The sequence below is a fragment of the Calidris pugnax genome, unplaced genomic scaffold, assembly GCF_001431845.1.
Source record: "Calidris pugnax isolate Ruff unplaced genomic scaffold, ASM143184v1 scaffold24, whole genome shotgun sequence".
NCBI lineage: Eukaryota > Metazoa > Chordata > Aves > Charadriiformes > Scolopacidae > Calidris > Calidris pugnax.
The window spans coordinates 33,679,908-33,707,669 of NW_015090922.1; the positions used below are offsets into that span (position 1 = coordinate 33,679,908).

The window sequence follows — 27,762 nt, forward strand, 5'->3', positions numbered from 1 at the left end:
TTCTCATTCTCCATCTATTATGTTGTCCCCTTCCTCTTCTCATACTTTAATCTTTTCTGGATTTAGATTTAGATTTAGATTTCTAGATTTAGTAAGTGAAGAAGTATTTCAGGTTGCATATGTTTGTAACTTGTGTTGTGTATCCTGGTAATACAGTTCCCTGCCAAATTGTAGGATGGGAGGTTTTTTTTGCTGTCACTGCCTAGTCATAGTCATAGAGGGAATTTCAGTTTATCCTCATTGCAGTGAGCAACAGGAATGCAGTGCCCTCAGCTGGGGGCTACGTGCTGTCATTGAAGTTAACATTCACAGTTGTTTTCCTGTTACAACAGCTTTTATATGGCAATAAAGTACTATCTGTTTTGGCAGCTACAGCGCTGAGGGCTGTTGAGAACTTCCCACACCTCTGTGTCTGTGTGTACGCACCCACTGGCCTGTGCATGTGTTGGTACTGGGGAATTTGTGTTTCCATGGAAATAGTGATGTTTCAGATGAACTATAGAAGTTTTGCTGCTACAGAGAGAGGCGATGGAGGAAAGGAACTGTGAACCTCTATTTTCACACTGTAACAGAGTTTATTGTTTTGAAAGAAAATGTGCAAGTTTACACATCAAACAACATTGAGCTGTAGTGGATTACAAAGTCCCTGATTTCAATTGACTAGCTAGTTTTTGAAACTGGTATGTTTTTAACAGAATATTTTCTGAGGTGATGGGAGAGACCTGTTTTCACTGTCCTGGATATCTAGGAGCAGAACTCTCCTTCTATGCCACTGTTTGTCAGTTACCAGTATAAATCACAGCAGGCTTCAAAAATTGCTGCCTGCTACAGCTTGATTTTGCTCTTTTAGACACTCCTCTTGGGATAGGATTTTATGGGTCTCCCTCATCTTCTTTTTAGAAAGTTTAATATAATTTGTATTGAGTTACTGCTGCTTCTTGTCTTACCTTTCTGTCCCACTCAGGCGGTGAGCCGGCAGATAGCCTTGGAACAGCAGCTTCAAACCATGAGAGAAACTGACCACATGTTGCAGGTCCTGCAGGAAAACTTAGTGGAGCTGGATAGACAGCTGACATCCTATCTGACTGATAGGGTAGATGCCTTTCAGATGCCTCAGGAGGCCCAGGTATTCCAGTATATCTTTTCACCATAAAACATTTTGAAATATCTCATGATGGTTCTCAGCCTAGACTTAGTAATTCACAAAGGCTTCATTTCAGTCCGCTGCTGATGTACTAGGTGATATCTTTTATAATCTGTTTTCCTGTCTTAAGAAGGTTGTATTGAATAACAATCTTAACGGCTTTCAATTTAGCAAGCTGTCACCAGTGCCATAATATTTAAAATAAGCCTGGTAGTGTTTAATTTTTACAGAGTGAATTTACTTCTGGTGCGTAGTAGATGGTAATCAAATTCCTCTTCCCCTCTCTGCAAGCAATTTCGTAACATTTTTTTTTTCTGTTTCTGTGATGTGGCAGAAAATTCAAGCTGAGATTGCAGCTCATGAATCCACCTTAGAGGAGCTCAAGAAAAGTGCTCGCTCTTTCCCTCCTGCTTCTCCTGAATGCAGGTCTCCCCGTGGTGGAACTCAGCTGGATGTTTTGCAGGTAAAAATATGAGGGCTGCGCTAAGAATTTAAATGTGAAGAGCTTCTGGTTTTCAATTACACATTGCTGTTGTCAGCCTGTAAATTGCTTGGTGTGGTCAACCAAACCTCAGAAGTAAATAGTATATGCTTTTATGCGCTTTCATTAGGAAACAAGCAGCATTAGGGAGTTTAAATTTCATAAGTATCCTGGCATAAATGCTGAAAGTCAGAAAGTCTCTGTATTTTACTAGAATGGATATCAGAATTATAGCTCACTTGCACCTCAGGTGGAGATTAGGAATAGGTGACGGAATTTGGCTTGGCAAATAGTATTGCTGTGTATACTGAGATGTGGTGGTATAAGAGGTGAGTTAGGATCTGTGGGAGAAGATGCTTTAGCTTTAAGTATTATTTTTTTGAAGTGTGGGTATTAACTTAAAACAATCTTTTAAAATAATATTCATAAAAACAGAGAAAACTTCGTGAAGTGTCTACAAAGTATCAGCTTTTCCAGAAACCAGCCAATTTTGAGCAGCGCATGTTGGATTGCAAAAGGGTGTTGGATGGTGTAAAAGCAGAGCTTCATGTCTTGGATGTGAAGGATACTGATCCAGATGTGATCCAAGCTCATCTGGACAGCTGCATGGTAAGTGTGCAAAGTTCTTAACTCATGCTTGCATCTTGTGTGATTTTTGTTGCCTGAAGTCTCTCCTTAGGAATTTTTTCTTAAAATTTTTTCTTAAAGTCCTAATGGAACTGTTACAACTCTTTGCAAAACGCCAGCAAAGCAATTGATAACTAAAAGCTGGGTGAGAATGTGGACATAAAATTAGTGGATTGTTGATCACAGATGTGGTGGAACAGCTGAGTTTTTATAAACTCCCTTCCCTGGCTCACCCTTGTGTTACACAGAAGCATCACGCCAGGGGCAAGTTTGCTTGGTTTTTAGTATTTGAACAAAATAAACACTATACATAAGATCAAGTACAGACTATAATGTTAGCCTTGCTAAATTACTGGGTTAACTCTTTTGTTGGGTGAAAATGAAAACTGGAATAAAATATGGAACATCAGAAGTTTAAAATCATCTTGGCAGATATTGATCTTTATCCATAGCTCAGAGCCTGAAGTGCAATTTTATGGTCAGACCTCCAAATGAAGCAGTCTGAAAATTTGCATTGCAAATTGATCACCAATACACGTATTTGTGTTTTTAGAAACTCTATAAGACCCTCAGTGAGGTGAAATTGGAGATTGAGACTGTCATCAAGACAGGAAGGCAAATTGTACAGAAACAACAGACAGATAATCCCAAAGCAATGGATGAACAACTGACAGCACTGAAGTTTCTTTACAATGACTTGGGGGCACAGGTAAGAAAACCAAATCTGTACATATGAACATTTGCCTGTATTTAAATATTCATTCTTGTTTTGATGTCAGATGATGTTTTAAACTTGATTCTGAAGCTGATACTCTATAGGTTGGTTCCAACATCCAGAAGCAATCAGTTGAGAGACTAAAGATTACACATAACAATCCTGTAGTTGTGCAAGACTCCTGTGCTCAGAGTCTTCCTGAATGGGAGGTAGCATTGAAGAAAGGAAGGTTTACAGAGCTTTCATCATTCTGGCAAAGCTGGCCTGTTATTTATCAAAGTCTTTGAGCACTGTTGTACGTTCTCTTGTCTATAAGCCAGCCTGCACTACAATTTACTATCAGATTGTCATATGAAAAGTTTGAGTTGCTGTAATATTTTTTTTAAGAGGTTTTGTGATGATTTCTAATTGTAATCCATCTAAAGGGTTGCTCTCAGTATGAAATAGAAAATGCAGGCAAACCTGTGTTTCTCATGAACTGCATTAAGATGTGGATTCTAGTGGAACCTGCACATCTAAAACTCAGCATGTGGACAAAAAAATGGGAACAGACAGAAAGGAAGAGTTATTTGCAGTATAATGTTATGATTTTGTTTGTGTATGAATTTATTTTTTTAGATCTTCAAAGAGTCCATTATTTTGAGTAAATACATGCAAACACTGAGCTGAGACAGAGGGCGACTTTTCGAAATGTCAATTGATTCTGACTGCTTTGGTTGGATTTATTCTCAAGTCTGTGTTAAAATTTGACCAGACTAATTGTATAGCCAGTATGAAATAGAATTGATTATTCTGCAGCAAACATCAAATTTCGTATTCACTTTACTGAGATATTTTCAAGGGCAGACAGGATTTTCAGTGAAATTTTTCTTTACAGATAGCAGGTCTCAAAACACAGACACTGAATTTTACCTGTGTGAGTGACTGACTGGATTCTCTACCCCCTCCGAGTTTCTGTTTATTATGACCCTTTAACTAAGTTTAAACATCAGTTTATGATTACTAGCTATAAATCGATTGATATGCATGTTTCTTTTTCTCCTTTAAGTGTATCTTTATTTAAAATTATTCTAGTTTTGTATATTCTGGTTTGTATAGTAAGATGCAGAAGTTTATAAACTGTTTATCTTTTCAGTGTCCCTCTCCAGTGCAAGATAGTCTTCAGATGGAAGGATTTTATGTATTCACATGGATATTTTAGCTGGCCAGCACTGTCATTTTTGCTGTCTTTTAAAATATTATTCTGTTTTCTTTTTTCCTTTTTTTTTTTTTTTTTTTTTTTTTTTTGTGGTAGGTGACAGAAGGAAAGCAAGATCTTGAAAGAGCATCCCAGCTGGCACGCAAAATGAGGAAAGAGGCTACCTCTTTGTCGGAGTGGCTAGCTGCCACTGAGGCTGAGCTCGTGCAGAAGTCCACTGCAGAGAGCTTGCTTTCTGATCTGGATTCAGAAGTTGCCTGGGCCAAAGTAAGCACGGTCTAAATATCTGTAGAATAAATTTTTAATGTTATGGCAATACTATGTAGAAGTGGCTGTGAATTTAGATCCCTGTAACTTGTTCCTAAATCTCTTACACCACGAAATTTTAGTAGATTCAGTAGATAATATTCAGTACCTTACTGAGTCTCACCTGTTGCATCTCGTGCATCTTGCCTCAAACTTAAATGGCCAGTAAATATTAAAGATATTCATACATATTTGGTATTAATAGGTATTTAAGTGGCCTATTGTATTTCTAACACAGTTCATAAGTATTGTGAACTGTGTTAGAATATAACTATTCTTAACAATATAATTATTCTTAACCATCAGCAAATATAATTTTAGGCTGGGTCAAATATTTTACTAGTAGAGCAAACTGAAAGTTCATTGACATTTTTAATGAAAAACTGAGTTTGTTTCTGTCTCTAAGATAATAAGTTATGAGTATTTAATAAATTATTTACTTCACAGATGGTATGTTCAAGGAGCTGCAGGCACTAGTTGTGATTAACTGCATTCTTCCACACACTGCACACTGACATGAAAGATCTTTCTAAATAGCCAGATATTATAACTTTTGATTGAAACAGCATTGTCTTCAAAAGTGTGACTTTGCAAAAGAAAAAACTCCCATAATTCCTTATTTTCTTACATCTATAAATCATAACTTTTCATGGAAGCAGGCAAATGTGTTTCATTCTGAGACAAAGTATTTAGTTTCTTACACTGTAGAAACTTATATATGTAATAGTTGGAGTTAGCAACAAGTGTCAGTTGATACAGTTCAGCAATACTGGTCTTTCCAGTCTTTGTTTTCTGTTACCTTTTACTTTTGGAATAGTTCTGTGTACAATCTTAAAACTTGAAAGCCTACAAAATTAGAAAAACATCTAATTATAACCTGTTCTCACCCAGTTCACTCAGGATTAGCAGTTATTAGCATTAGTTATTACACTTCTGCAGTGGCAGTAGCCCTAAGACTTCTTTCTGAACAAGTTTGTAAATACCCACTTACAAGTATGCTTACTATATATCTGTAAGTAATGCAAATAGTTCATGAACTCCTATGATGCACCACCAGGAGGACGAGCCCTTTATGTTGCATGTAAAGTTGTCCTTCTTGCCTGAAGTTTTTTTAGAGGCAATTTAAAATGGAGTAACTTGAGTATTTGTTTCTGTCTCTAAGATAATAAGTTATGAGTATTTAATAAATTATTTACTTCACAGATGGTATGTTCAAGGAGCTGCAGGCACTAGTTGTGATTAACTGCATTCTTCCACACACTGCACACTGACATGAAAGATCTTTCTAAATAGCCAGATATTATCAATATTAATCAGTGATCTTATGTGGCAAGAGGTGCTATTTTCCATGAGGAAACCATATAGTCAAGAAATGACGTATTACTTAATTTGTATCTCAGTATGCTTTCTTTCGGAGATGATTAATTTTTTTTAGGTTAGACACCCCGCTATTTAAAATCGGAGATGACTTGGAAAAAACATTAAAGCTAAAGATACATATATTTATGTAACTACATATAAGTAACAATAGGGCTTCTGTAATATTGTAGCAAGTGAATTGAACGTATGCAGTAATGGGTGGTGGTGGTTCTCAAAAAAAATTCAGCCTTGGCCCTACCACTTTTCTCATTGCTGTTAACTGTGAAGTACTTTAATAGGAAAAGATACATAGAAATCCAAAGTGTCTCTTGAAAATTGTATTCTCTGTGGTGCTTGACAGTGCAGAAAAGAACCTTTGAAAATTGCACCTATAATATCATGAGATGCATCTGCTTTATGTACATAATGGAAGAGAACTGTGAAGATGTTATAAATCAACAAACAAAAAAGGTCTCAAGTTAAGTTATATAGAACACTTACATGCATTGTGCTCTTGCTTGCTCCGCTCTCTCTCAGAAGAGATCAGTATCTGAAGAGAGTGAGTGTAAACAGAAGGTGATTCTTGGTTTGATTTTTCTCAAGTGAAGATCATCTATGATACTTCTTGCTTCCTGTGGAGGTAAAAATAAGGCTTCCTTGCACTTTGGAGCAGTGTGGAGTGTTAATGGCTCCTCTTGTTTCAGAATGTGCTGAGAGAGCTGGAGAGGAGGAAAGCTGATCTGAAGAGCATCACTGAAAGCTGCACCGCGCTCCAGGCTCTGGTAGAAGGAAGTGAGACTTCCCTGGAGGAGAAACTGTGTGTCCTTAATGCTGGTTGGAGCAGAGTTAGGACCTGGACCGAGGACTGGTGTGACACCTTGATGGTAAGCTGCGTGTGTGACAAATATTCAGGATAGTTCTTCCTCCACACCTTTGGAGCAGCTGCAGTTTTTACTTGTCTCACTGCTCTGTGATGGGAAGCTTCCATGGTGTGTCATGGACTTAAAGGAATGCAGAATGTATAGCTAGTTACTCTGTAGATGGAGACGTGAGTCCTGGGGCTATATACAATGAGGAAGGTGGGAAAGTGTTTTATAAGTGTTTAGCTGCACTATAGGCATTGGTACCATGTGCTTGGCAGCAGTGGCTATTACTCAGTGGGTGGGAGATGGAAGTGCAGAATCTGGATGTGAGAGTGATGAACTATTTAAATATCCCAGGCACACAGTTAACTTGACTGAGTGGAAATAACCTGCTTAGTTGTAGAGAACAAAGCTATAGGTTTAACTTCCTTTTCTTTTGCCTTTCTCTTTTTCCTGGCTTCAGTGCTAGAGTCTTTCCTGGGTTCTTAGTCTCCCTAGATTTTGTGGTGTAGTTCCTCTTTTTCTACGGAAAATCCAGTGTATGCTTAGACAACACCTATCACACTCTGTCTCCCCTTTTACATGCCATCACACAAAATTTTTAATCTTTTGTCCTTGTTTACAAATTTATCTCCTTGTACCTGTTCCGTGTTAATGTTTTATCACTTTCTGTCTTGCTACACCAAAAGTGCTAGCCTTTTGTGTCCACTTGTTATTTAGCTCTTAATATGATTCTTGGTACTCTAGCACATAGAAGTTAAGTTTATAAACAACCCTGAAAGGGGGCACCTACCACTGCACGTAGGCTGAGTGGGTTATGGGGCATACAGACATTCATAAAACTGCTGGTGGGCTAACTCATTAACTGGTAGTAGTTGATTCTGCCAGACTAAAATGAGGGAGGGAAAAACCACCAGGTTATGGAAGTATTGTTCGTTTTGTAACAGGTTAGAGCCCAGAATTTGTATCTTGTGTTTTCTATGTAACTTTCTATAAGCTTATTAATTTATTAATGTAAGTAGAAAACAAAAGGAACTGGCCCAGAAGGATTGGTTTGTGTGAGGCTGCCATGTGCACTGCTCTTCATTCGGCCTGAAAGAAACCTCTGTGCCAGCTCCAGCATGAACTGAGCATTTTTGTGTTGATGTATTTTTCTCAGGACCCAGACGATGGCTGCTTAATGGACAATTGATAACTTGCTAGTGGTGTTCAGCAAAGCACTTGGGACCCTCTGTCAGCCTATTGCTCTTTCAGGCAGCCCATAGCTGCAAGTGTTTAAGAGTATGCCAACTGTGAGTTGAGGCCAACAGTGTTTGTTTGGCTTAGTAAATGGAAGACTGAGCATATTATACAGCCTAAAGCTGCAAGTTGTGCTAAACAGACATGAAACAGCCTATAACTGATGCTAGCACGAGACTGATGTTTTCAGATAGTTAAGGTATTTCTGTGGTGTTCAGTGAGTTATGACAATCCACCTTCAGAAGCCCCTCATAATGGGCTGAAATTGTGGAAACTTTGGTGAATACCTGGATGGTGAGGCCTATGCGTGATGTCCAGCGCCTGTTGCAGGACGTACTGTTCGTTTCATAATCCAATGATGCTGACAGTTGGAGTAGTCATGTAGTTTACCCTTATTTGTAAATGCTGTGGGGATGATCCATAACTAAAAAGGTTCTATATTATGTTCAGGTCTGGTGATGAGTAGTGTCCTTGTGCTGACTTCGTTAGGTTAAACTCACTTAGTGAAGATACGAGTTTCTTGATGTTGACAGGGAGGAATCATAGGCCTTCTGTGTCCTTCCTCCTCTCCCTTTGTTTTGTTAGCCTAAAAGATCAAAGCTTAGTGGCCCTTTTTTTGGGGTAAGAACCTCTGTGCTTAAGCAGGGTAGTGTTCCTCTGAATGTGATAGCTTTGCTTTGTCACACAGAATGTGTTGTTTCTGTCTGTTGCACCTTATGTTACAATTTCTGACTACATAAGAAAACAGACTGAATTAACATGTCTACAGGGTGGTAACTTTTCTTAAGAGGAAGAAATATTATAATGTAATCACTAAAATAATAAAAACTTGACTATTAAAATTTGTAGGTATTGGTGCAATCCCCTTTCAATGAAAAAAAGCACCCAAGAGCAACTGCACATAGTATCTACTGTTGTATCTGCTAGTGATAAGTGAAAAATTCACAGGTTTTTTGGTCAACTGAGATGTGGTCTGGCTGCAATGTTGTAATACGCTATCTTTATTGAGATGGAAAAACCTCAGCTATTTCTTTTTCCCTTTCTATGAATTAAAAACAGTGATATCAAAGTGATGTCTAGAATGAAACTCAAATTCTTGTAAATACTTATTGAAGGTGAAAGGTACAACCTAATTTTCAGTGTTCCTTTCCAAGGTGTATCCATAACACTTTATTCTATTGATTTCCTTTTTACTCATAATGGTGGTTTTGGCAGGGGTTTTTTTAGTGTGTGGTTTTTTTGTGTGGGGGTTTTTTTGGTTTTGTGTTGGGTTTTTTTGGTTTTGTGTTGGGTTTTTTTGGTTTTGTGTTGGGTTTTTTTGTGGTTTTTTTTAAGTATCTCACATTGATACATTTTTTTTTTCAATCTTTTTCCAGAATCATCAGAGTCAGCTGGAAATTTTTGATGAAAATGTTGCCCACATAAGTACGTGGTTGTATCAGGCTGAAGCCTTGCTGGATGAGATTGAGAAAAAGTCAGCAAGCAAAAAGGAGGAAACTGTGAAGGTAGGAAGTGTCACTGTCAAGTGACCACTTCTGGATTCTAAATGAAGTCAGGTTCATTGCCTGGATTATTTTTAAATATTTTTTCCTTTCCCAGGGTAACCATTTGCATTTTCTTTTCACTTCTTAGCGCTTAACATCTGAATTAGATGATGTTAGTCTGCGAGTGGATAATGTGCGTGATCAGGCGATCATCTTAATGAATGGTCGGGGGGTGTCATGTCGGGAACTTGTTGAACCCAAACTGGCAGAGCTGAATCGCAACTTTGAGAAGGTCTCTCAGCACATCAAAAGTGCCAAGGTAAGGATGAGTGAGCCCCAGAACATGCCTGGGGACTCCATGCCAAAATGATGTAAAATAGCTTTAGGGGATAGATCTTTATGTGTTAGAACAGTACTTCTCTGCTTTTGATTCTCTTTTAAGTGTAGGTATTTGTATGTGAAAAATGAACATATTTGTAGAAAACGAACTGATTTTTAGACCAACTGCTTTTTTTTATTGCAGTAGCAGGTGATGATTTGCAAGGAAAAACTGACAAATAACTGTGTGTTATAAAGATTCAGAAAACTATATGTATTGCAGTACACATTTATATAAACTACAGAACATCACCATAAGCTAATGTGACTGGATGTGATTTTGTTTGTTTTCAGACCAAAATTCTCAGATTGAAGTTCATGGAGAATTTGTTTAAATCATTAATCTGTGTGTGACAGCTCAGACTAAATCTTCAGCTTGAACAAAGTTTTATTATGCCTTGCAGATGCTTGTTGGACAAGAACGACTTCCTATCATGCCAGAGCCCCATGAAGTCAGAGTAGCTTTTCCAGACCTGGAAAAATTTGAGAGTGACATACAGAATATGCTAAGAATTGTGGAAAAGCATCTGGAGTTGGGTGGGGAAGATGAAAAGGTTTGTGAGCAACAGAAGAATTAAATAACTGACTAATTCCCTTTCTTATTTGTCCATGTGTTACATTCCTCCTGACTTTGAGGGGGAATTCTTCTGGGAAAATCTTTTTAAGACAGGAGTAGAAAATGAAGGGAATTGCTATGTTGTTGGAAACACTGCACAATTTTCCTGTACTTTTCCTGTAGCTGATGCCTCTTGGCTGGAGTGTTTAGAGTAACTAGCCATACATCAGCTTGTAGTTTCATCATGGTTTTATATAATTCAGGTAGTGAACTTTGATTTTCATTTATCTTCTCTCTTCCACTCAAAGTAGCTGTTTATAAGGAATCCTTCCTGTGAAGGTAATAGGGTGCAAACCTTTCTTCGTACCTAACTGTCTGAACTGATGTTGAAAGGATTACTTAGTGCAACTGAGACTCTTACTATGCACTTGGCGCCTCTAATCTGTTTCATTGGGTAGATATTTTTTTCACATTAAATTTAAACTGGTGTGATATATTGAATCACAGTGCATAGGTCAGGTCAGTGAATGTTTTTGAGGTGAGATACAAATAAGAGTCTAATAAGACTCATAGCAAGTCCAAATAAGAACTTGGAACAAAATTTGTCTTTCTCTAGATTCTAGGCTTTGCTATTCACCTGTATAAAACCTGTCATAATTTCTTTTGCATTTTGTCCACAATAGCCTTGTTGGCTACAAAATTGGGTAAAGTCCTGCTAGGCCACTCTATCTGCCTTCATTTGAAACACATTATTATAAACTGAGCTGGAAAGCTGAATATAAGTCTATGGAAAATGGCATATATACTGCTCTATGGAAGGACCTATTGTTATAGAACATATGCTTCCCTTTTTGCTGTTTTTATATATGCTTTGTTTTCTTTTTCTTGCTATTCCGCTCTGAGCTTGCTTATTATGTAAGGAAATGTCTAGAATAAAAGTAGAGCCGAAGTCATAGCATCCTGTTGCTGTGGCTGCCTTCTGCTGGCTCATTGAGTGAGCTTCCTGCAGGGCATCTCTTTATGAAGTTTATGGAATGACCAAGCTGGACTTTAGGATTTGGTAGTTGTGGAGGAGAATCTCTGCTGGAATAATAAAACAAGTATGATACCATTACTGTTAATATCTGAGCAGATAAATACATTTTGGAAGTCATAGCTGAGCTTTCTGTAGATAATACGGACTTGTGTAATTTTAGCTGGATCAAGAGAGAGCTCGGATTGAAGAAGTTTTACAGAGAGGAGGGCAGTTGTTACAGCAGCCTATGGAGGACCATAAGAGAGAGAAGATTCGCATACAACTGTTGCTTCTGCAGAAAAAGTACAACAGTGTGCAGGTATGATTATGATAGTTTCTATAGTTAAAGCTCATTTATGCAGTCTTCCCTTTGGTATACCACTTACAATCTGGTTATGACTTTCCAACTATAGTTAAAGCTATTAATTGAGTTCCCAACTGAAGAGGTTTATGTGAATACAAGTCAGCTCCTGAATTGCTCTTCCTTCCTGTAAGAGGGTATTATTGGCAATTGTGGACTCTAGTATGTTGTGGTGCTTTCGTACCCGTGTCATATTACAATACTCTTTTAATGTTTTTTGTAGCACAAAGGGGTCTGTGTTCTTATACACCTTTTAGCTCACCTGTTTGCATCATACTAGAGTTGGTAAGGTGAGGTGTAGCTCAAAGGCAAGGTAAGACCTTCAGGTCAGCTTTGATCACGTCTGTGCAGATAAATAGAATATAGCTAGTTTAAAAAATAGATGGCTACTATTGCAGATTTTGGAATATGCTTCTTCAAATGAATTAATGAAGTATTTTTGTTTTTCAAATAACACTTACCCTGCTCATTACTTCTCTCTTCTTATACCATATTTTCCTAATACACTGGATTGTAGGAATGCAGGTCGTTTCAAAGGAGGCAGGTGGTGGAACTCTCTCCAGTGTTTTCTCAGTATAAGAAGGAACATGACACTTTAATGAAGTGGCTGGATGAGGCTGAGAACCGTCTGTCAGGGATGCAAGGTGTGGAGGATGAACAAAAACTACAGGTAAATGGGACTTTTTTTTTTTTTCTCCTTAGAGCAAACAGAGTGAAGACTACATATGAGCTTTAGGGAGTCATATATTACGGCTTTATGGCTGTTCTTTTGACATCTTCTTGGAAAGAAGCGTTTTCAGAATTACAGTGTTCATTTTTCAAGTAGGAAATGATCTGCATACACTAGTTTGAGATTTCTGCATAGTCATCATAGGTCCAAAATATCCCAGCCATCAGGCCCAAGTCTTAGAATATGACCTGGGCAGTATGGTTGAATCGGGGCAGTTTCTCTTGCCACCCTTGCTCGTGGAGTTTAGGCTTAGCCCTTTTTGATACCCCAGCTCAAACAACCTGATTCAATGTCTGGTTGGTGCAGGTATGATAAACTCAGTGCCTCTGCATCCTGCAGTTGCAATATTTTAACTATGCTGCTTTTCACTGCCTCAAGTGCTCAGGGAGTGATAACTACCCTCATATGATTGATACTACTTTACACAATGAAGATTAATAAAAATGACAAAGGTTGAAGTATATTTTTATGAGATGAGTTATGTGTGATAATGTGTATGTGTGGGTCTTGACAAACAATTTCACAACTGATTTAATAGGATGTCAGGGTCTGATAAAATTTACTGCCCAGAAAGCTGTATGTCTTAATTGTTGAGGGTACAGATACTTTCAGTGGGGTTTTTTTGTTATGGTGTGGTTTAGTGTGGTTTTTTTTTTTTTTTTTTTTAATTTTATTTCTCCTTTTCATCCTTCAAAACACTTTGGCTACTTGGTAATTACATTAATATTTTAGGCAATAACAGTGAGGAACCTTGTGAAGCAGTAAGTAATTTCTTGGACAAGCTTGGGGGCTAAGCAATCTGTCAAGTACTTCTCAGTTTTCTGCATAGGAAGCTTCATAATTAAAACCAATCAATCTCTTTTTGACTGCTCTGTAACTTTTTAACCCAGCACCAATTAACTCAGAGGCAGGGGTAAAATGTTCTGGTTCCCTGTGAGTCTCATGCCACAAAATTATGATGTGGTGCTCTTCCTTCACAGCTGTAGTGCTGTGTGGCTTCAGCTGCCTACCATACCTGTAGACCTATGGCAGATGGTCTGCTCTCCTTGGTGATGCTGGATATTCAGTACCAGCTATGAAAGCAAACTTTTTCAATCTTCTTGTCTTTGGAGAAATGTCTTATAATTCTAAGCCTCCCAAGCAGAGCTGGGCAGCAAAGATAGTCTCAGGGTCTGTTTAACTGTCTGACATCTGATTGCTCTGTTAGGTCCTCAGCAGTTACTCCTGGTGTACTGTGGTACTTGCATATGAGCTCCTTGGGACCTGACTGATGACGGGGAACTTGTTTGAAGGCAATGGGGATCCATACACATCCAAACAGCACAGTTCACTTGTTCTGTTTGACCATCAGCTGCTTTGAGTGAATGAATTACTGGATTGAAAAGGGAAAAAGGTGCACCAGGATGGTGCTTTTTTAATGGGAGCACTCTGTGCAACAGACTGGTCATTCTTGTCACTTTTGCTTGTGCTGCAGGTTGACTGGTCTTCTCCAAGGAAGATCCTTTCCTTTGCCTAATATAAAGCCTCCTTCTCTGGGAATATACTGCAGCTAATCCCTAGCACTACTGGATCCATTCCTGGATTACTGCATCTTGGTATCTGGGCACTGAATGCAGAATATCATGTAAATATGGATTACCATAGCAATTGCAGTAGACTATTGAGGGAGTAATGCTATCTTTGCTCAAAATTAGTGAAGCTGTGTAAAAATATCCTTATACTTCCAGATGTAGTTTCTGGTCTGGCTGAGTCAGCTGGACTTTTGGAAAGGGACCACAGCAGTTCTTGTGACTGCTGTGAAACTCAGAAACTTCTGCTTTTACTTCATGTGCCTGTGTCTCTGACTTTCTGATACTCGAGTGATAAGCCAGCCTGTCTCAGGTGACCTTATTTTACTTTTAATGGCTTGTTCTTTCACCTGCTTTGCTAATTGACCTTGAACACCAAAAATGGCATGGGACCATACCATTTCTGAAGGGAGAAACAGTGTTCCCAAATATCACCATCATCATTTCATTTTAACACAGTTGTTCCAGAGTTTTCTTCAAGCCACCAGACTTGACTTACCCTCAGCCCCAGGGGGACCCTAATGCTAAAACTCTGCAACAGAAACTGTTCCTCCCCAGTTGTTACCATCTATTCTGTGCTTGAACTCCCTCCCCTTTCTTTCATCAGTAGGGATGTGTGATGAAGGGTGGGAAAGGGAAACCCTGGATGTGTCTTTGGGACCTCCAGACTACCAAACAGCAAATTGTAGTGCTTTTTCCTCATCTCAGCTCCGGACTGTGAAGCACTAAGTGAATTCTTGACCCACTGATGCAGAGCTGGCTCAAACCCTCACCTTGGGGTAAGGAAGGTACAGTGACAGAGGAAGAGAAACTAGCGCTTGCAATGAATAAACAGGGAGGGAAAGAAGGATTTCAGCAGCCAAGCTGGGGAGTAGACTCCAATTAAGTTTTTATGTAATACATTATTTACGTTTTTGTAAATGAGTGTGGAGGAGAGGACTTATTTATGGTGCTTGAAGGTCATATATATCTATATATTGATTTGCTGGAAGTAGCTGGATCATAAGTATTCCTCATCATGTATGCTTCTAGGGATTATGGAGCTAAGTGTCTGAAATATTGGTAACCCTTCTGCATAACAGATACTTCTGAATAATCTTTGTTTTACGACAAATCTGTTAGCTAGAAAAGCCTACACTGGAAGTTTGTATCTTCTTGAATACCTTCTTTTTTAACCTTGCTTTAGTATTTATTTAAATTGCTCTATTCTGAACTTGGCTTGGAATGAGGGAAAAGGAAAAATTAAACCTTAAATTGCAGAGGTAATTAGTTGAGTAAAGTTCCTGAGAGGTTTTTCCAGGTTTTAGAAAACTGTTTTGAAGTGAAAATGATAATTTTGCAGATGGTAAGTGAATTTGCTGTTGCAGGCACAGTGCGGTTTTTCCTATAAACGGAAACACAGACACCATCTTGAAGGCTCTTGAAGTATTATTCCTGTAATAAAGAAAACATATTTGTTTGCTTATAGTGCTTTTTAAAGGGGAAGTTCTAGGTTACTTAAATGTGAACTATTAGCTACCTTGCTCACAAATACCTTGTTTACTGACCGCATTAATTAACCCAGAAGAACAAATAAAATGGGCATGAGATTTTAGGTTTTCCTAGAAAACCGGCTATGAAATATTTTAAGTATGAGAGAGAAGGGACAAGGAATGGTTAAAAGGTGAGCGTTTCTAATTAAAGTTTTTTCATTTGCGAATATGGTAAGTAATGTGTGGTGATCTGAGATTAGACTGGGTAAATACTTTTGGTTAAAATGTCTGTGTAGTTAAACGTGCAAGGTAAATTATTTAATTTTATGTCAATTTCTTGTGCAGTATTTTCCAAAATCCACTTGAAAGCAAGTCGGAGTGTCTCCTTGAGCTGAATCTTTGGTAGATTTTGTGTAAAAGGGGAAGAAGATCTGAAACGAAATTCTAAATTGCAGGTCAAACTAGATGCTAAGTATAAGAAGAAACAAATTTTTATTTGACCACTAAATCAAAATTATTTTAGCAGCTTTCATTGAGAAGCCTTTTTTATAGAATGCACATTAGTAACTGAGTATTCCCCTTTTTCTCCCAGTCCTATGTTCTTCCTAGTATTTAAAGAGAGACCGAATTTAATAAACATGCTCTGTCACCAGTGAAATTAAAGTAGAAAAGGGCTATTAAGTCATCCAGTCAGTTCTCCTCCTAAATAACTTTTGATTAATTTTTTATTTGTGGGTGCTTAAGAGTTTGCTTGCCTGTTTTTCCTTTTTTGCTTTCATTAAAAAAAAAAAAACAAAACCAAACCACAAAACCCCCTAAAACCCAGCTTCTGTGACATTTAGGTGTTTGATTTGTGTGAGGCCGTTAAGTCAAACTTCTGCCTTTCCATTTTTTAGTACTTTATGCTGCATTTTAGAAGCTGCCAGACTGCAATGCAATGTAGAGAACAGCTGAACAATTAAGACTCAGCTATACTAAAGCACTAGTGTGTTCGTAACACTTAACAGCTGTTCACCTTTAGGAAGGAGGGTTGTGAAAGGAGGAAACATAATCTCAGTGATGGGAGGCAGCTGAAGGAGATTAGTAATGAGGTGTGCTCTGCAGGAACAGCTCCAGGAGGAGTTCACTGCTTTGCAGAGGAGCAGCAACCTGGCCCAAGATGATAGTACTGGGGAAGCAGAAAGTTTGGGTAGTGTGTCAGTGTCGGCAACAAGTGGAAAACAAGTTTGCTGCATGGCAACAGATGCTATTGTAAATCTTGTGCAAGTTTTTCTAATGGGAGATAAAGCAATGTGTTAAAAGCAGAAAGATAATAAAGTCCAGTGACCTATTCATTTGGATGAAGGCCAATTCTGGACTGTTGCCTGTGTGAGAATGGGACTTGTGGGATGATGGAGAGTTAGAGGAAACTTCCTTGTGAAGATGCTGCAGGCGGCTGTGCTGTGGCAGGCAGCCTGGTGGTTGTTTGAGCCCAGGCTTATTCCCCATTGCTGGGGGAAAGATACTGTAGAGTTGCACAAGCTTTGTCTGATCTATTTGGAGCTGGGGCCTCTCCTTCCACAGGAAATCATAGCACTGTCTAAGCCTGGCTTTTGCTCCAAATTTCAGTGAGGTAAGCTGACAAAATATACACAGTGCCTCAAGAAAATGTGTTTGGGAGCATCAGGGGCCAAGATGCTGGATTTGTAACTAAAGCATATGGTGTAGTTTATGGTTTTTATTGCGGTGCTTGCTTCCTGTACTGTTACTGAATCAAGAGCAATGCCTAGTATTTTATGGTGCTTGCCTGTAATACTTGTTTTCAGTTGACCCAATTTATGCTTATGGGTCTGTACATCCTACTGCTTTGGTGTGCAATGAATGACTGAAAGCATAACGTGTTTGGAGGTGAAGGTCTTGTTGGAAGTACAACTGTGTCCTCATATTAAACACAGATGACTGTCTACTTAATAAAACAAAACAAAAACAACCCCCAAACCAACACAAAACAAATAAAGCCCCTACACCACTCAGTGCCTGAGAAGAAAGCCTGAATGATAAATACGTGAAGATACGTTTTCTGCTGCAGTCCTTTTTTCTTTCGAACTACACGTGCTGCATATGTTAGATTCTGGTGAATCTAGTGAATTCTGTGAGTGACACATTTGAAATGCTCAGAAGCATGTGGAGGAGGAAGATACAGACAGGTGTTTGCAAACAACTTTGTTAGTGGGGGTTAATATTTTACTGGCTGTCAGCTGTGCTAGTGATTTGCATGTGTGCATGCAGCCCAGACTGATTGCAAAATAAAATTTCACAGCTGAAATTGCTGTGAACATACACTTATTTTTCACACTCCTAAGTGTATTCTTAGCTGTTAGTAAATTATACAGTCAAGTGCCTCTGTCTGTGTCTTGCTTGACACAAACTCACTGAGTACAGGCTGGTGGCTTAGAAGTTGCTTGAATTCTTCAGTATTTGGAGGTGGGTTTACTTTTTCATTGCTGATTTTAAAGAACTGGTCTGAAACATTTTCAGCTAAAAACTGCTTTCAGTATTCAGAGTATCTGCTTCACCTGCCTCTGATACCTTTGTCAGGCATGGCAGAGTATAGCTTCTTGCAGCTGGCTTCCTATTGCTTCAGATCCAGGCTATTGTTTATAATCCAAGAAAAAGCTGCATTAAATTACAGTTCTTGCTTTCTTATCTCCTAACACGGTACTTGGCTAGGTAGCCTGGACTTAGAGTCAGAGCAGATAATTGCCAAGCTCTTGAGAAGTTAGTGTCTCTTAGTGCTGCAAAAAGGATATTGTAGTACTGGTGGAACACTAATTTATTTTAAAAAGTTGTGTGTGAGTGGTTATTAAAATGGCTGTGGAGCGAAAATAAAGTCTACTTCAGTATAATTGGTAACTTCTGGGAGTCCTTGGTGATGAAAGAAGCAGACAGTGGATTGTAATCACAACTAGAACCAGGTTTATCAAGAAGTACAATTTCTGGAAAGAGGATCAAGGTGAGAGAAAGAGCAGTGTCCTTCCTACTCACGGAAGTCATGGAATTGTCGGAGTTGGAATAATATAGGCTCATTCTGAAGCATGATATCTACTGTCTTCTAACCTTTTTTATAAATATGGAAACAGATCTCTGCAGAACTTGCAGCTTTCTGAATTTATGTAACTTTACTAGAAAGGCTTTTGTTTTGTAATTTAATGTAGAAAGGTATTTATTCTAAATATAGTCTACCGATTTAGGATTTTTTCATAAAATTGCTTGTTCTTTGAAATATAAAATGAACTTTCATGTTTTTAGGCAACGCCTGTCCAGCAGAGGTTAAAAGGCCACTTTGCTGCAGGGGTTAGGACCTTGCCTTTTTCAGCTGAATACTTGGTTGAAATCAACAAAATCTTGCTGGCCATGGCTGATGTTGAACTACTTCTGAATGCACCAGAGCTAAATACTGGCATCTATGAGGATTTTTCAACTCAGGAAGATGCACTTAAGGTACTGCATGTCTAAGCGTTCTTTTCAGAGGGAAGAAGGGAATAGCAGAAGAAAAAAAGACCACTTTAGCAACTGTATAGCTGTATTGTATTTTTGCTCAGTATACACTGCATCAATATGCACTGAAAATAATAAGACAGTTTTGCGACTCTTCTGTTTTTTTGATGAGATCCACTTGTCCCTGTTTACTCTGATTCTGTGTTCCTTTAAGTACAATTAGGAACATTTATGTTAAGATGTGTTTAAAATACTTCATTTTGGTGCAGGTCTCTCATCTGATTTTGAAATTTTGATATGTTCTAAGGATGTTTTCAGAAGAAGCAAATAGCAGACCATAGAATTTTTAGAAGTATTAATGTTTTAAATTAAAAAAGACAAGTAAATTCCACTATTTGCATGGACTGTTTGTCCTTTGAATACCAAGGCAGTTTTACAATAGCAACTGGTTTAAAGGTACTTTCATATCATAGTTCAATGATATTTGAGAGAGATTGCTTTAACTTTGTCATTTAAGTCTAGAGCTTTTATGTAGCTGATGCTTTTGCAGTTCCGTGTGTATGGGGGGCTACGTGAAGCATAATAAAGTCACGTTTTTGTGGCTGATTTTTTACATGAGGAAGGAATTTTTACAGTGTCTTCATGACACAGGGACAGATTTGTTTAATAATGAAGATACTGCTGTTCCGAGAAGTATGGTGTGTCCCTTTCCCTCAGGAACAGATTGGATATATAAAATATTTCATTTGCTTCATAAAAAGAAACTGAAAAGAACACATGCTTAAAAAGGTGTGATGGGCTACTCAGTTCAGTTGGTAAAACTGATTTAATCTGTAAACTGCTGATGCTGATTGTTGTGGTCTTATTTTAGATACTGATTTTTGGAATGGTATTTTGAAGAGATCACTTTTTTGGTTCTTTTTAAAAAAAATCCTACTGTTGCTGACTTTAGCAATGCCTTGTGTCATTACTGTGCTTGCAGAACATAAAAGATATTTTGGATAAACTTGGGGATCAAATTGCAGTCATACATGAGAAACAGCCTGATGTTATATTAGAAGCATCTGGACCCGAGGCGATACAAATAGGAGATGCTCTAACCCAGTTGAATGCGGAATGGGACAGAATTAATAGAATGTACAATGATCGTAAGTGGTAAGTCAAGGATGTTTGATTTCTGTGAGCATGTAGTAAATATTTTATGTACTTGAATATAAGCGTTTTACAAATGTACCTTGATGATGATGATAAAGAGTGTAGGAGTAATCAGCTTTAATATGTTAGTATTACACAATAATTGCCAGAATTATTGAACGTTGAAACAGTTAACATACAAATTGTAGTTTGGGTGCTCTTATGAAGCTGATTGTTTTTACTTCATAAAATAGAATATTTTGTTTATAAAACATAAAACTTTTGCTTTGTGAAGGTACTGCAAAGCAAAGTTCTAGGAGAAAAAAAATTGAATAGAACGTCTTTTTAGCAGAGAATTCAAGGCTGCTTTTGAAGGAGGGAAGAAGTTTGAAAGGATACGGTCTTTAAAATACAGCACATATGATACTTGCCAATAATCTTTGTTGTAAGTAACTGAAGATGAGAGATGACCATATTAGAAAATTTTGTGGTTCAGAGAATGAGATAATGTTGTAATCAGTGCTTAAGAAAAATATGTTTATTTCCTTTCCACAAATATCAAATATGTCTGATTTCAATTATGCCAAAAAAGTAGAGAAAAAAGAAGTTAAGCTAAGCTTTGATTTCTCCCCACCCCTATGGAAGGGGTGGGGAGAAATGAAAATGCCTTATTACGTGAATGAGCTTTAAATGTTTAAAAACAAACTCAATACCACTTAGTCAGACTTGGAAAAGTGTATCAGAAAGGTGTTTGAAGTTGGAATTGGTCAAAATATGAAAGTACGTGTTCAGGAAGTTACCACTGAGGTGAGGGTACTCACACTGCAAACAGCAGTAGACACGGAGATTGCTGTTATGCAGAAAAACCTTACTGACTGAAAATTATTTTATGAAACTTAAATGCAAAGCCTTATACTGTAGTTAATTTGCTTATACAGTATTTGGTCTTTAACAGTGATACAATGCAGATTAATGCAGAAGTTCTGTAGAACATAAAGTAATGGCTAAGCACGTTCACTTGCTTTGTAGCACCAGAAATCTGATACCAACCACATTGGGTAGTGTATTTTGAAGACATGCCTTTAGGAAGAGTGTGCATTACATCAGGTGATGTTTTCAACTCTCTTTCATAGCACTGGTGTATGCATAGGAATATAAAAATTGGTTGGTGGTATTGTCTAAGTAGAGACTTCCAGAAATTCTGGGCCACTGGATCAGTGAAGCATTAATAACTGTAATAACTCAGCAGGGACTGTAGCTTCAGTGTTTTTTAATTTAGAAACAAATAGTGGTGCAGCAAGATACCACTTTGTGTATTCTTGCTGGCTGCCTGTGGTCACTTGCTGTATTTGGAGACAACTGCTCTGGAATCTGGTGCCCATCTGTATTTCCATGCCTGCAGCTATTTTGTTGTCTTCATAGGTATGGTGCGCACTAAACTTTAGTTATGCCTTTTTTTTCCCCCCTGTAACTTAATTGAAAAGCTTTATTTAATATTAGCCTTTTGTAAGTATAAGTACAATTTCATTTACTACTTAAATTTGATTTCATTAAGTAGGTGAACCAGAAACCTAGTCTTCCCTTTGAAAAAGATAAGTGCATCAAAGAGTAAGTTGACTGTTTATGATTAACTGGCAAAATGCAGGAGATTACCTCTTCAGTTGGTTCACAGAATACAAATTAATCTTGAACTTCATAAAGTTTGTAAGCTCTGACTCTTTATGAGAATAATACTGGGTGCGATTTTGGTACAAAAGGGACTACTGGACTAGCAGTTTAAGTGAAAAGGTAGTAGCTTCCTCGATATATTAAATGCTGCAATTTTAATAGAAGGGCATACTATGATTAATGAAGACAATATAATTATCAATATTAAAATTCTGTATTTTGTTATTAGTATTTTTATACCCTTTCTGTTTCTAAGAATAATTTTTAACCAGGTTTATTCTTGCTTTTCCTAGTGTTGCCTGAAGTATAAGCCAGAAGACTAGAATACTCAATCTCCTTAATAATCTTTGTCTTTTTTCTATTTTGGAGGGGGTGGAGGTTTTGACAGGATTAGGAAAAACAGCATCTGAAATCTATGGTAAAAGATTTAGTTTTCAGAGGTAGTAATGATTTTGTGATCGTGTGCCAGCTAAGCAGTTAGACCTTTGATAAAAGCTCTCATGTAGCCCAGCACAGGTTGAATGAGAAGCTTTACTAAGTGTGATTAAAGTGTTCAACTAAATGCAGTTGACTTCAGTTTGACTTGAACCTATGTGCAAATTAAAACGGGTGTGTGTATCTGTATGTATGGACTTAATGCTGCTTTGAGCTGGTTGTAATGCTGCTGGTTTGCTACCTCTGCTCCTTCTGCACTTCCCCCAGTGCTGAAAGTGTTGATGATTTGGGAATAAGCAGTGACTTTGGAAGTAAGTGCTTTCCTGTGGAGGAGGCAAGAAGTAGCCAAGTCTCAGTGCTGTAGTGACAGGACTTTGGTACTTTTATCTTTCAGCTGAGGCAGTCTGTGGTGAAACAGCAGCATGTGCATGTGGCTTAAAGCCAGAGTGAAACTTCATCTTGTTGCTCAAAATACGGATGGAACTGTAGGCTCACAACAGAAACAGCAGGAGTTAAAGCTTCATCCTCTCAAAGCTTCTTCTTCAAAGTTCTAAAATTCTGAATTCTGAAAAAGTCATGTGTTCAAAACTCCCCCTAAAAATTTCACTTTGAGGGAAGCTGATAAAATATTCTTTTAAACTATTTAAGTGCTTAGACTATCTCTTCTCATTAAATGTTGAATGAGACACTATCGTGAGATAGTTTGTTCAGTTACATGAAAATGTACCTGAGAAGTAAAAGGAGATTGAGATTTGGGGTCAAGCTATAGGGTTGTCTAGTGTATTCAGTTGAGATGCATACAGGAAACTGAAATGGTAGAACTAGGAGGTAAGGTCAGAAAAATTTAGGTGGAGATTTTTAAGGCTTTCTTCTTTATTGGAATTGGCCCACATAAAGAATAATAATAACAAAAAAGCCCTTTATGTGCTAAGAAATAGAGATGTCTTGATAAAAATGAGATATAGTTTTGATGAAAAAAATCGCACTAGGAGCTCTGAGATTGTTGAATTTAATTAGTGAAGAAAATAGATGCAGTAGTAGCTCTTTAAAGTTTGATTTTGGATATCTTTGATGTTATGCTGCTAATTTCAGATTGCATCTGTATATACGCAGTAACCTTGGAGTCTTTGCTGTTGGAATTGTTTTAAGACAAAAATAATGGGCTGCAGATGAGGTATCTCCTCTGTCCCATTAGAAGGTCCTCTGATTAGCAGGAGAGCTGTCCTCCTATGTCTTTATAAAGGAGGCTATTTTTATAATTGTGGAATGGGTTACTACCCAGTCTGTTGGCATTGATGTAGATTTCATCTTGTTTGTCTTAACTCCTGTGTCCTTTGAGACCTCTGTCCTATTTGCTTTATAATGCAAACTTAGACTTAGCAATGAACAGAGAGCAAGCCATTCTATGCCTTTCTGACATGGTTTTCTTATTTAACATTCATGGGCTGTTTTTGTTAGTTTGTTAACATAGTAGAACTCTCATTTTGGTTAAAACCAACCTTCTGACTGTGGTAATTCAGCCTGTTCCATGCTAGAAAATGTTGCCCTTCAAGTTAAGCTACACATTAATTTGAGGCTGCAAAGGTGATAATAATAATGAAATGCCTGGTGAATTATTGTGTGAATAAATTGTGTAAGACCTACTTATGCAGGCCCACTGGTAATACAGTCAGTTCTATATAATCAAAATCACCTTCACTTATTAAATTCCAGGCACCAGCACCCCATGGTTTATGAATTAAAAAAAAAAAAAACAAGAATCTGAGCAATTAATCATATGTCATGTTCCACACTGTCTGATATCTGAACTGTTTTATAATAAAGAAAAAAAGGGTTCTGTAGACCAATTTGATGCAGCTAATCAATCTTTATTTTTTAAGTGATGGAAATAAAAGTTTGCTTAGGACTGCCCTTTTTTTTTCCTTCAGCTGGAAGTTAATGACAGTCTGTGCTGTTGGCTTTTACCAGCTGCTACTATGTCAGGAAGCCTTCAGTGCTGGGACTTGGTTAACCAGGCTGTACGCGCAGCCTTTCTGTTTTGAAGGAAAGTTTGTACTCTCTGGAGTAGGAATTATAGCCTTTTCACTGAAACAGTTTGGATATTTTTTCAATGCTTTGTTTTCAGTTGCTTTGATAGAGCGATTGAGGTGTGGAGGCAGTTCCACTGCGATCTCAATGACCTCTCCCACTGGATAACGGAAGCTGAAGTGTTATTAGCTGATACCCGTGGTCCAGATGGCAGCCTGGAGCTGCAGACAGCTGGACTACATCAGCAGGTATGTATGACTTGTGCAGAAAATGAGCAAGCTGGAAAAAGGCTAGATTTTTGTCTAAAATGCTAGTTTTCTATATCAACATATAGATTTGAAATGAAATTGTGCAATTACACTTTAAAAAGTGATAATTCTTAAAAATTTATTTTTCGGTTACAGGGAAGATCTCAAACCCTGCTTATAGTATGGGAGTGTATGATAACTCTTAGTATGGATGGATTTGAGATAATTTGATAATTCAAATGTCAGCATAAGTTTTGTTGTTTTGCAAGTTTTGTTACAGCTTTAAAAATATGTTAGTTGCTTAAGAAATCCAGTATGTTACTTCAGTTACGTTCAACTCATAATTAAAAAAATGGACCCCAACAATGATCAACTATAATTAGCAAATTATTTTTTTAAACTAATGACTTTGCTCACACAGGGCAGGATCTTTCAATCTAGAAAAAGAGAAGGTTCCAATTACAGATGCCTTAGGTTTGATTGCTTCAGACTTCAGTTCTGGAATTTAATTCCCTGATGTCTTTCTAGCTCATCATTATGGAAGAACAGACTTTCCTGTTTAGTTAAACTATTTTACTTCCTTTTAAATGAGGAGAGGAAAACATTACTTTAGGAATCAGAACTCTTTTCTTTTGGGAATAATGGTTATCCAATAGTTGGATTCTACCTAACATATAGTTTGTATTTTATCCTTGTTGCTGCTTGGAGTTTTCTTCTAGGGCATTTCAATTCTCTTTCTTGAATCATCTTATTCCTGATCTAGTTGCGAATCTTACTAACAACATTGTAAAGTTGTTAAAGTAAAAAGGTTTTTGTCGTGAGTTGAGATATTTGAAGGTCTGATCTTGACATCTTCTGATTTCCTCTAGTTTTGTGGATCTGTGATGTCTGGGGAACACAGCAGCCCAGCCATAATTATCCTAGCTAAAATACTATTAAGTTACAGAAATAGTCAGGGACATAAGTTATGAAAAGATCTGTTTTAAAAAAAGTCATACCATCTGTTAACACTACTAGAAGGTGCTTTCCATTAAGAGGAAAGGAATCAAACGTGAGTGTGGATTCTAGCACTCATGGTTTAAATGAATTCTTGTGATCCTAAGTAGTATTCGGCAGCCTATTCTGTATCATTATCTTTTTATGAAACTCATTAGAAAATTGAACTAGATTCAACAACAGACTCTTAATAACTTAAATCAACATCCAATTTTAAGTAAGATAGTTTAAGTGCCGGTTTTAGTAAAATAACATGCACCCAGGATTCATCCTGCATATTATAAGTCACAGATCAAAGTTACTCTAGGTCAGTAATAAAATTCTATGTCGCTTTTATGTTTCTGACAGGAACTTGAAGAGGGAATCAGCAGCCATCAGACCAGTGTTTCAGCATTGAACAGAACTGGCGAAGGGATCATACAGAAACTGTCTGCTACAGATGGGAGCTTCCTGCAGGAGAAGCTGGCAGGATTGAATAGACGCTGGAAAGCAATCACCGCTGAGGTCATGGATAGAAAACAGAGGTAATAAGTTAATCAGAAATTTGGATGTCTGACCAGATGCGGTGAGGAGAATCACATTTAGAAGACTCCGGGAGAGATAGTGCATTCTGTTGTGTGCTGTCATTAATCTGAATTTTCCTGACATTCAGACCTCTGTTTTGAATTGTCTCCTAGAACCAATTTCTCATAAATGCACCTGCAATTGACTGCTTAGTGAGTCTGTGTTTAATACAAGCCACCAAACGACAACCACGAAACTTCTTTTATTACAATTTTCATTTGTCTTTAAAATCATTTCATTGCTAAGGCAGATTTTTTTAGGAAGGAATACTCAGCTACTTGCTCTGGCTGAAGCTGGACTGTAAGTACATTAATGTAATTTCTGTTTTCGCATTGTCAAAGATATGCTAATTGAAACACTTGTATTATTCTTAAATTTCCACAATAATATAAAATTAAATCTTTAGGTCTGTGTTTGCAATGATTTAATCCATCTTACCAGGTATTTTCCAAACAAAATGAAAATCCATTTTGAAGTAGCCTTAAATTTACTTCAAAAGATCTATGAACGAGGTTGTCTGAGATAGGCTGAAAATTTGTATATCTATCTGGGAAAATAAGATCTCCTTTCAGTTCTTACTGCTAAAAATGCATAAGAATAAACCCCTGGAATGAATAGTTATTTTTGGAGTCTATATTTTTAACATCTTCTGGTACATTTAGAGATGGAATGAGATTTTTCTTAGTTACTTAGTTTTAGGATTTGTCTGATTTATGAAATTTTTCCCCTGGAGGGTTTAGGGATATTTCTAATACTTTCACTAACCGTGGCCTTGTAGTGGCTTACAATGATTAGGCCTGAAGGTATTGTCATTACTGCCACTTACAGTTAATGTTTTCTGCAGACTTTTAAAAGTCTAATCTGCGAATTCAGAACTGAAATTTATCTATTTTTAAGGTGGTAACATTAATGTGCAAGTATCTTGCGTTTTAATAATGAGGATAGACTCCTTTGAATACCCAAATGAATCCTTTAAAATGCTCCAATGACTGAAAAACACGTGGCTGTTGCATCAGAATTGATGCAGGACCAACATGCTGTGTTCCGTGCAGAAATGCATATGTAATTTTGTTTTCCATTTTAAGGCTGAAAGGAGAGAATCAGCAGCTGATAGAGTACAGAAGGAAGCTTGAAGAGCTGCGGTGCTGGTTGGAAAATGTAGAAAATGCTCTGGATGCAAGATTTGCATTCAGCCATGAAGAAAACTTCCGAGAATTACAGGCAAGATGGATTAGTGTGTTATATGTGTACGCACATGTATGTCTTGTGCAAAGTATCAGGACATGGCTTTTGGGGGGGAGAATTTTCACATTGCAAATCGCCAAAGAAATATTATGGTTGTGTGAGAGTTTTGTGACGTAAATTACACAGACAAGAAGCCTCTGGTCATGAAGTTTGGTTGAGTTGATAGCATAGTTATCTAACCAGAAGATGGCGGATCTGTAGTAGAAAGTGAGAAACAGGTGTACTACTGGTAAAATTTAGTAAGTGGGATTCCACTGGCTTCTGAAGCAGCCTCCAATTACAAAGGATTAAACGTGTTTCAAAAAATTACTTCTTTTAAGGCTGCTCTGTTCAGTGATCTCCTTCCAGGCCTGTATTCCTGTCACTTTGTTATGCACTCATAACATTTGTTTAACAGAGATTAGCATAAATACTAGGGTGGATACATATGATGTGAACTTGCTGTTGTAATTTTTTTATTCTAGTGCTTTA

General features: G+C 37.6%; 1 protein-coding gene across 3 annotated transcripts in view; it reads left to right on the top strand.

Moving 5' to 3' along the window:
* The window catches only part of UTRN (utrophin), a 379,666-nt gene that overhangs the window by 126,471 nt on the left and 225,433 nt on the right, over positions 1–27,762 (top strand). For all 3 annotated transcript variants that reach the window (XM_014950829.1, XM_014950828.1, XM_014950830.1), the window contains exons 29-44: positions 965–1,126; positions 1,479–1,607; positions 2,061–2,234; positions 2,806–2,961; positions 4,262–4,432; positions 6,535–6,714; positions 9,309–9,437; positions 9,565–9,735; positions 10,199–10,348; positions 11,547–11,684; positions 12,244–12,396; positions 18,785–18,976; positions 19,956–20,128; positions 24,336–24,486; positions 25,831–26,006; positions 27,132–27,267. In XM_014950829.1, coding sequence (XP_014806315.1) covers positions 965–1,126; positions 1,479–1,607; positions 2,061–2,234; positions 2,806–2,961; positions 4,262–4,432; positions 6,535–6,714; positions 9,309–9,437; positions 9,565–9,735; positions 10,199–10,348; positions 11,547–11,684; positions 12,244–12,396; positions 18,785–18,976; positions 19,956–20,128; positions 24,336–24,486; positions 25,831–26,006; positions 27,132–27,267 — 2,541 coding nt within the window. The remainder of the gene's footprint in view (positions 1–964; positions 1,127–1,478; positions 1,608–2,060; positions 2,235–2,805; positions 2,962–4,261; positions 4,433–6,534; positions 6,715–9,308; positions 9,438–9,564; positions 9,736–10,198; positions 10,349–11,546; positions 11,685–12,243; positions 12,397–18,784; positions 18,977–19,955; positions 20,129–24,335; positions 24,487–25,830; positions 26,007–27,131; positions 27,268–27,762) is intronic.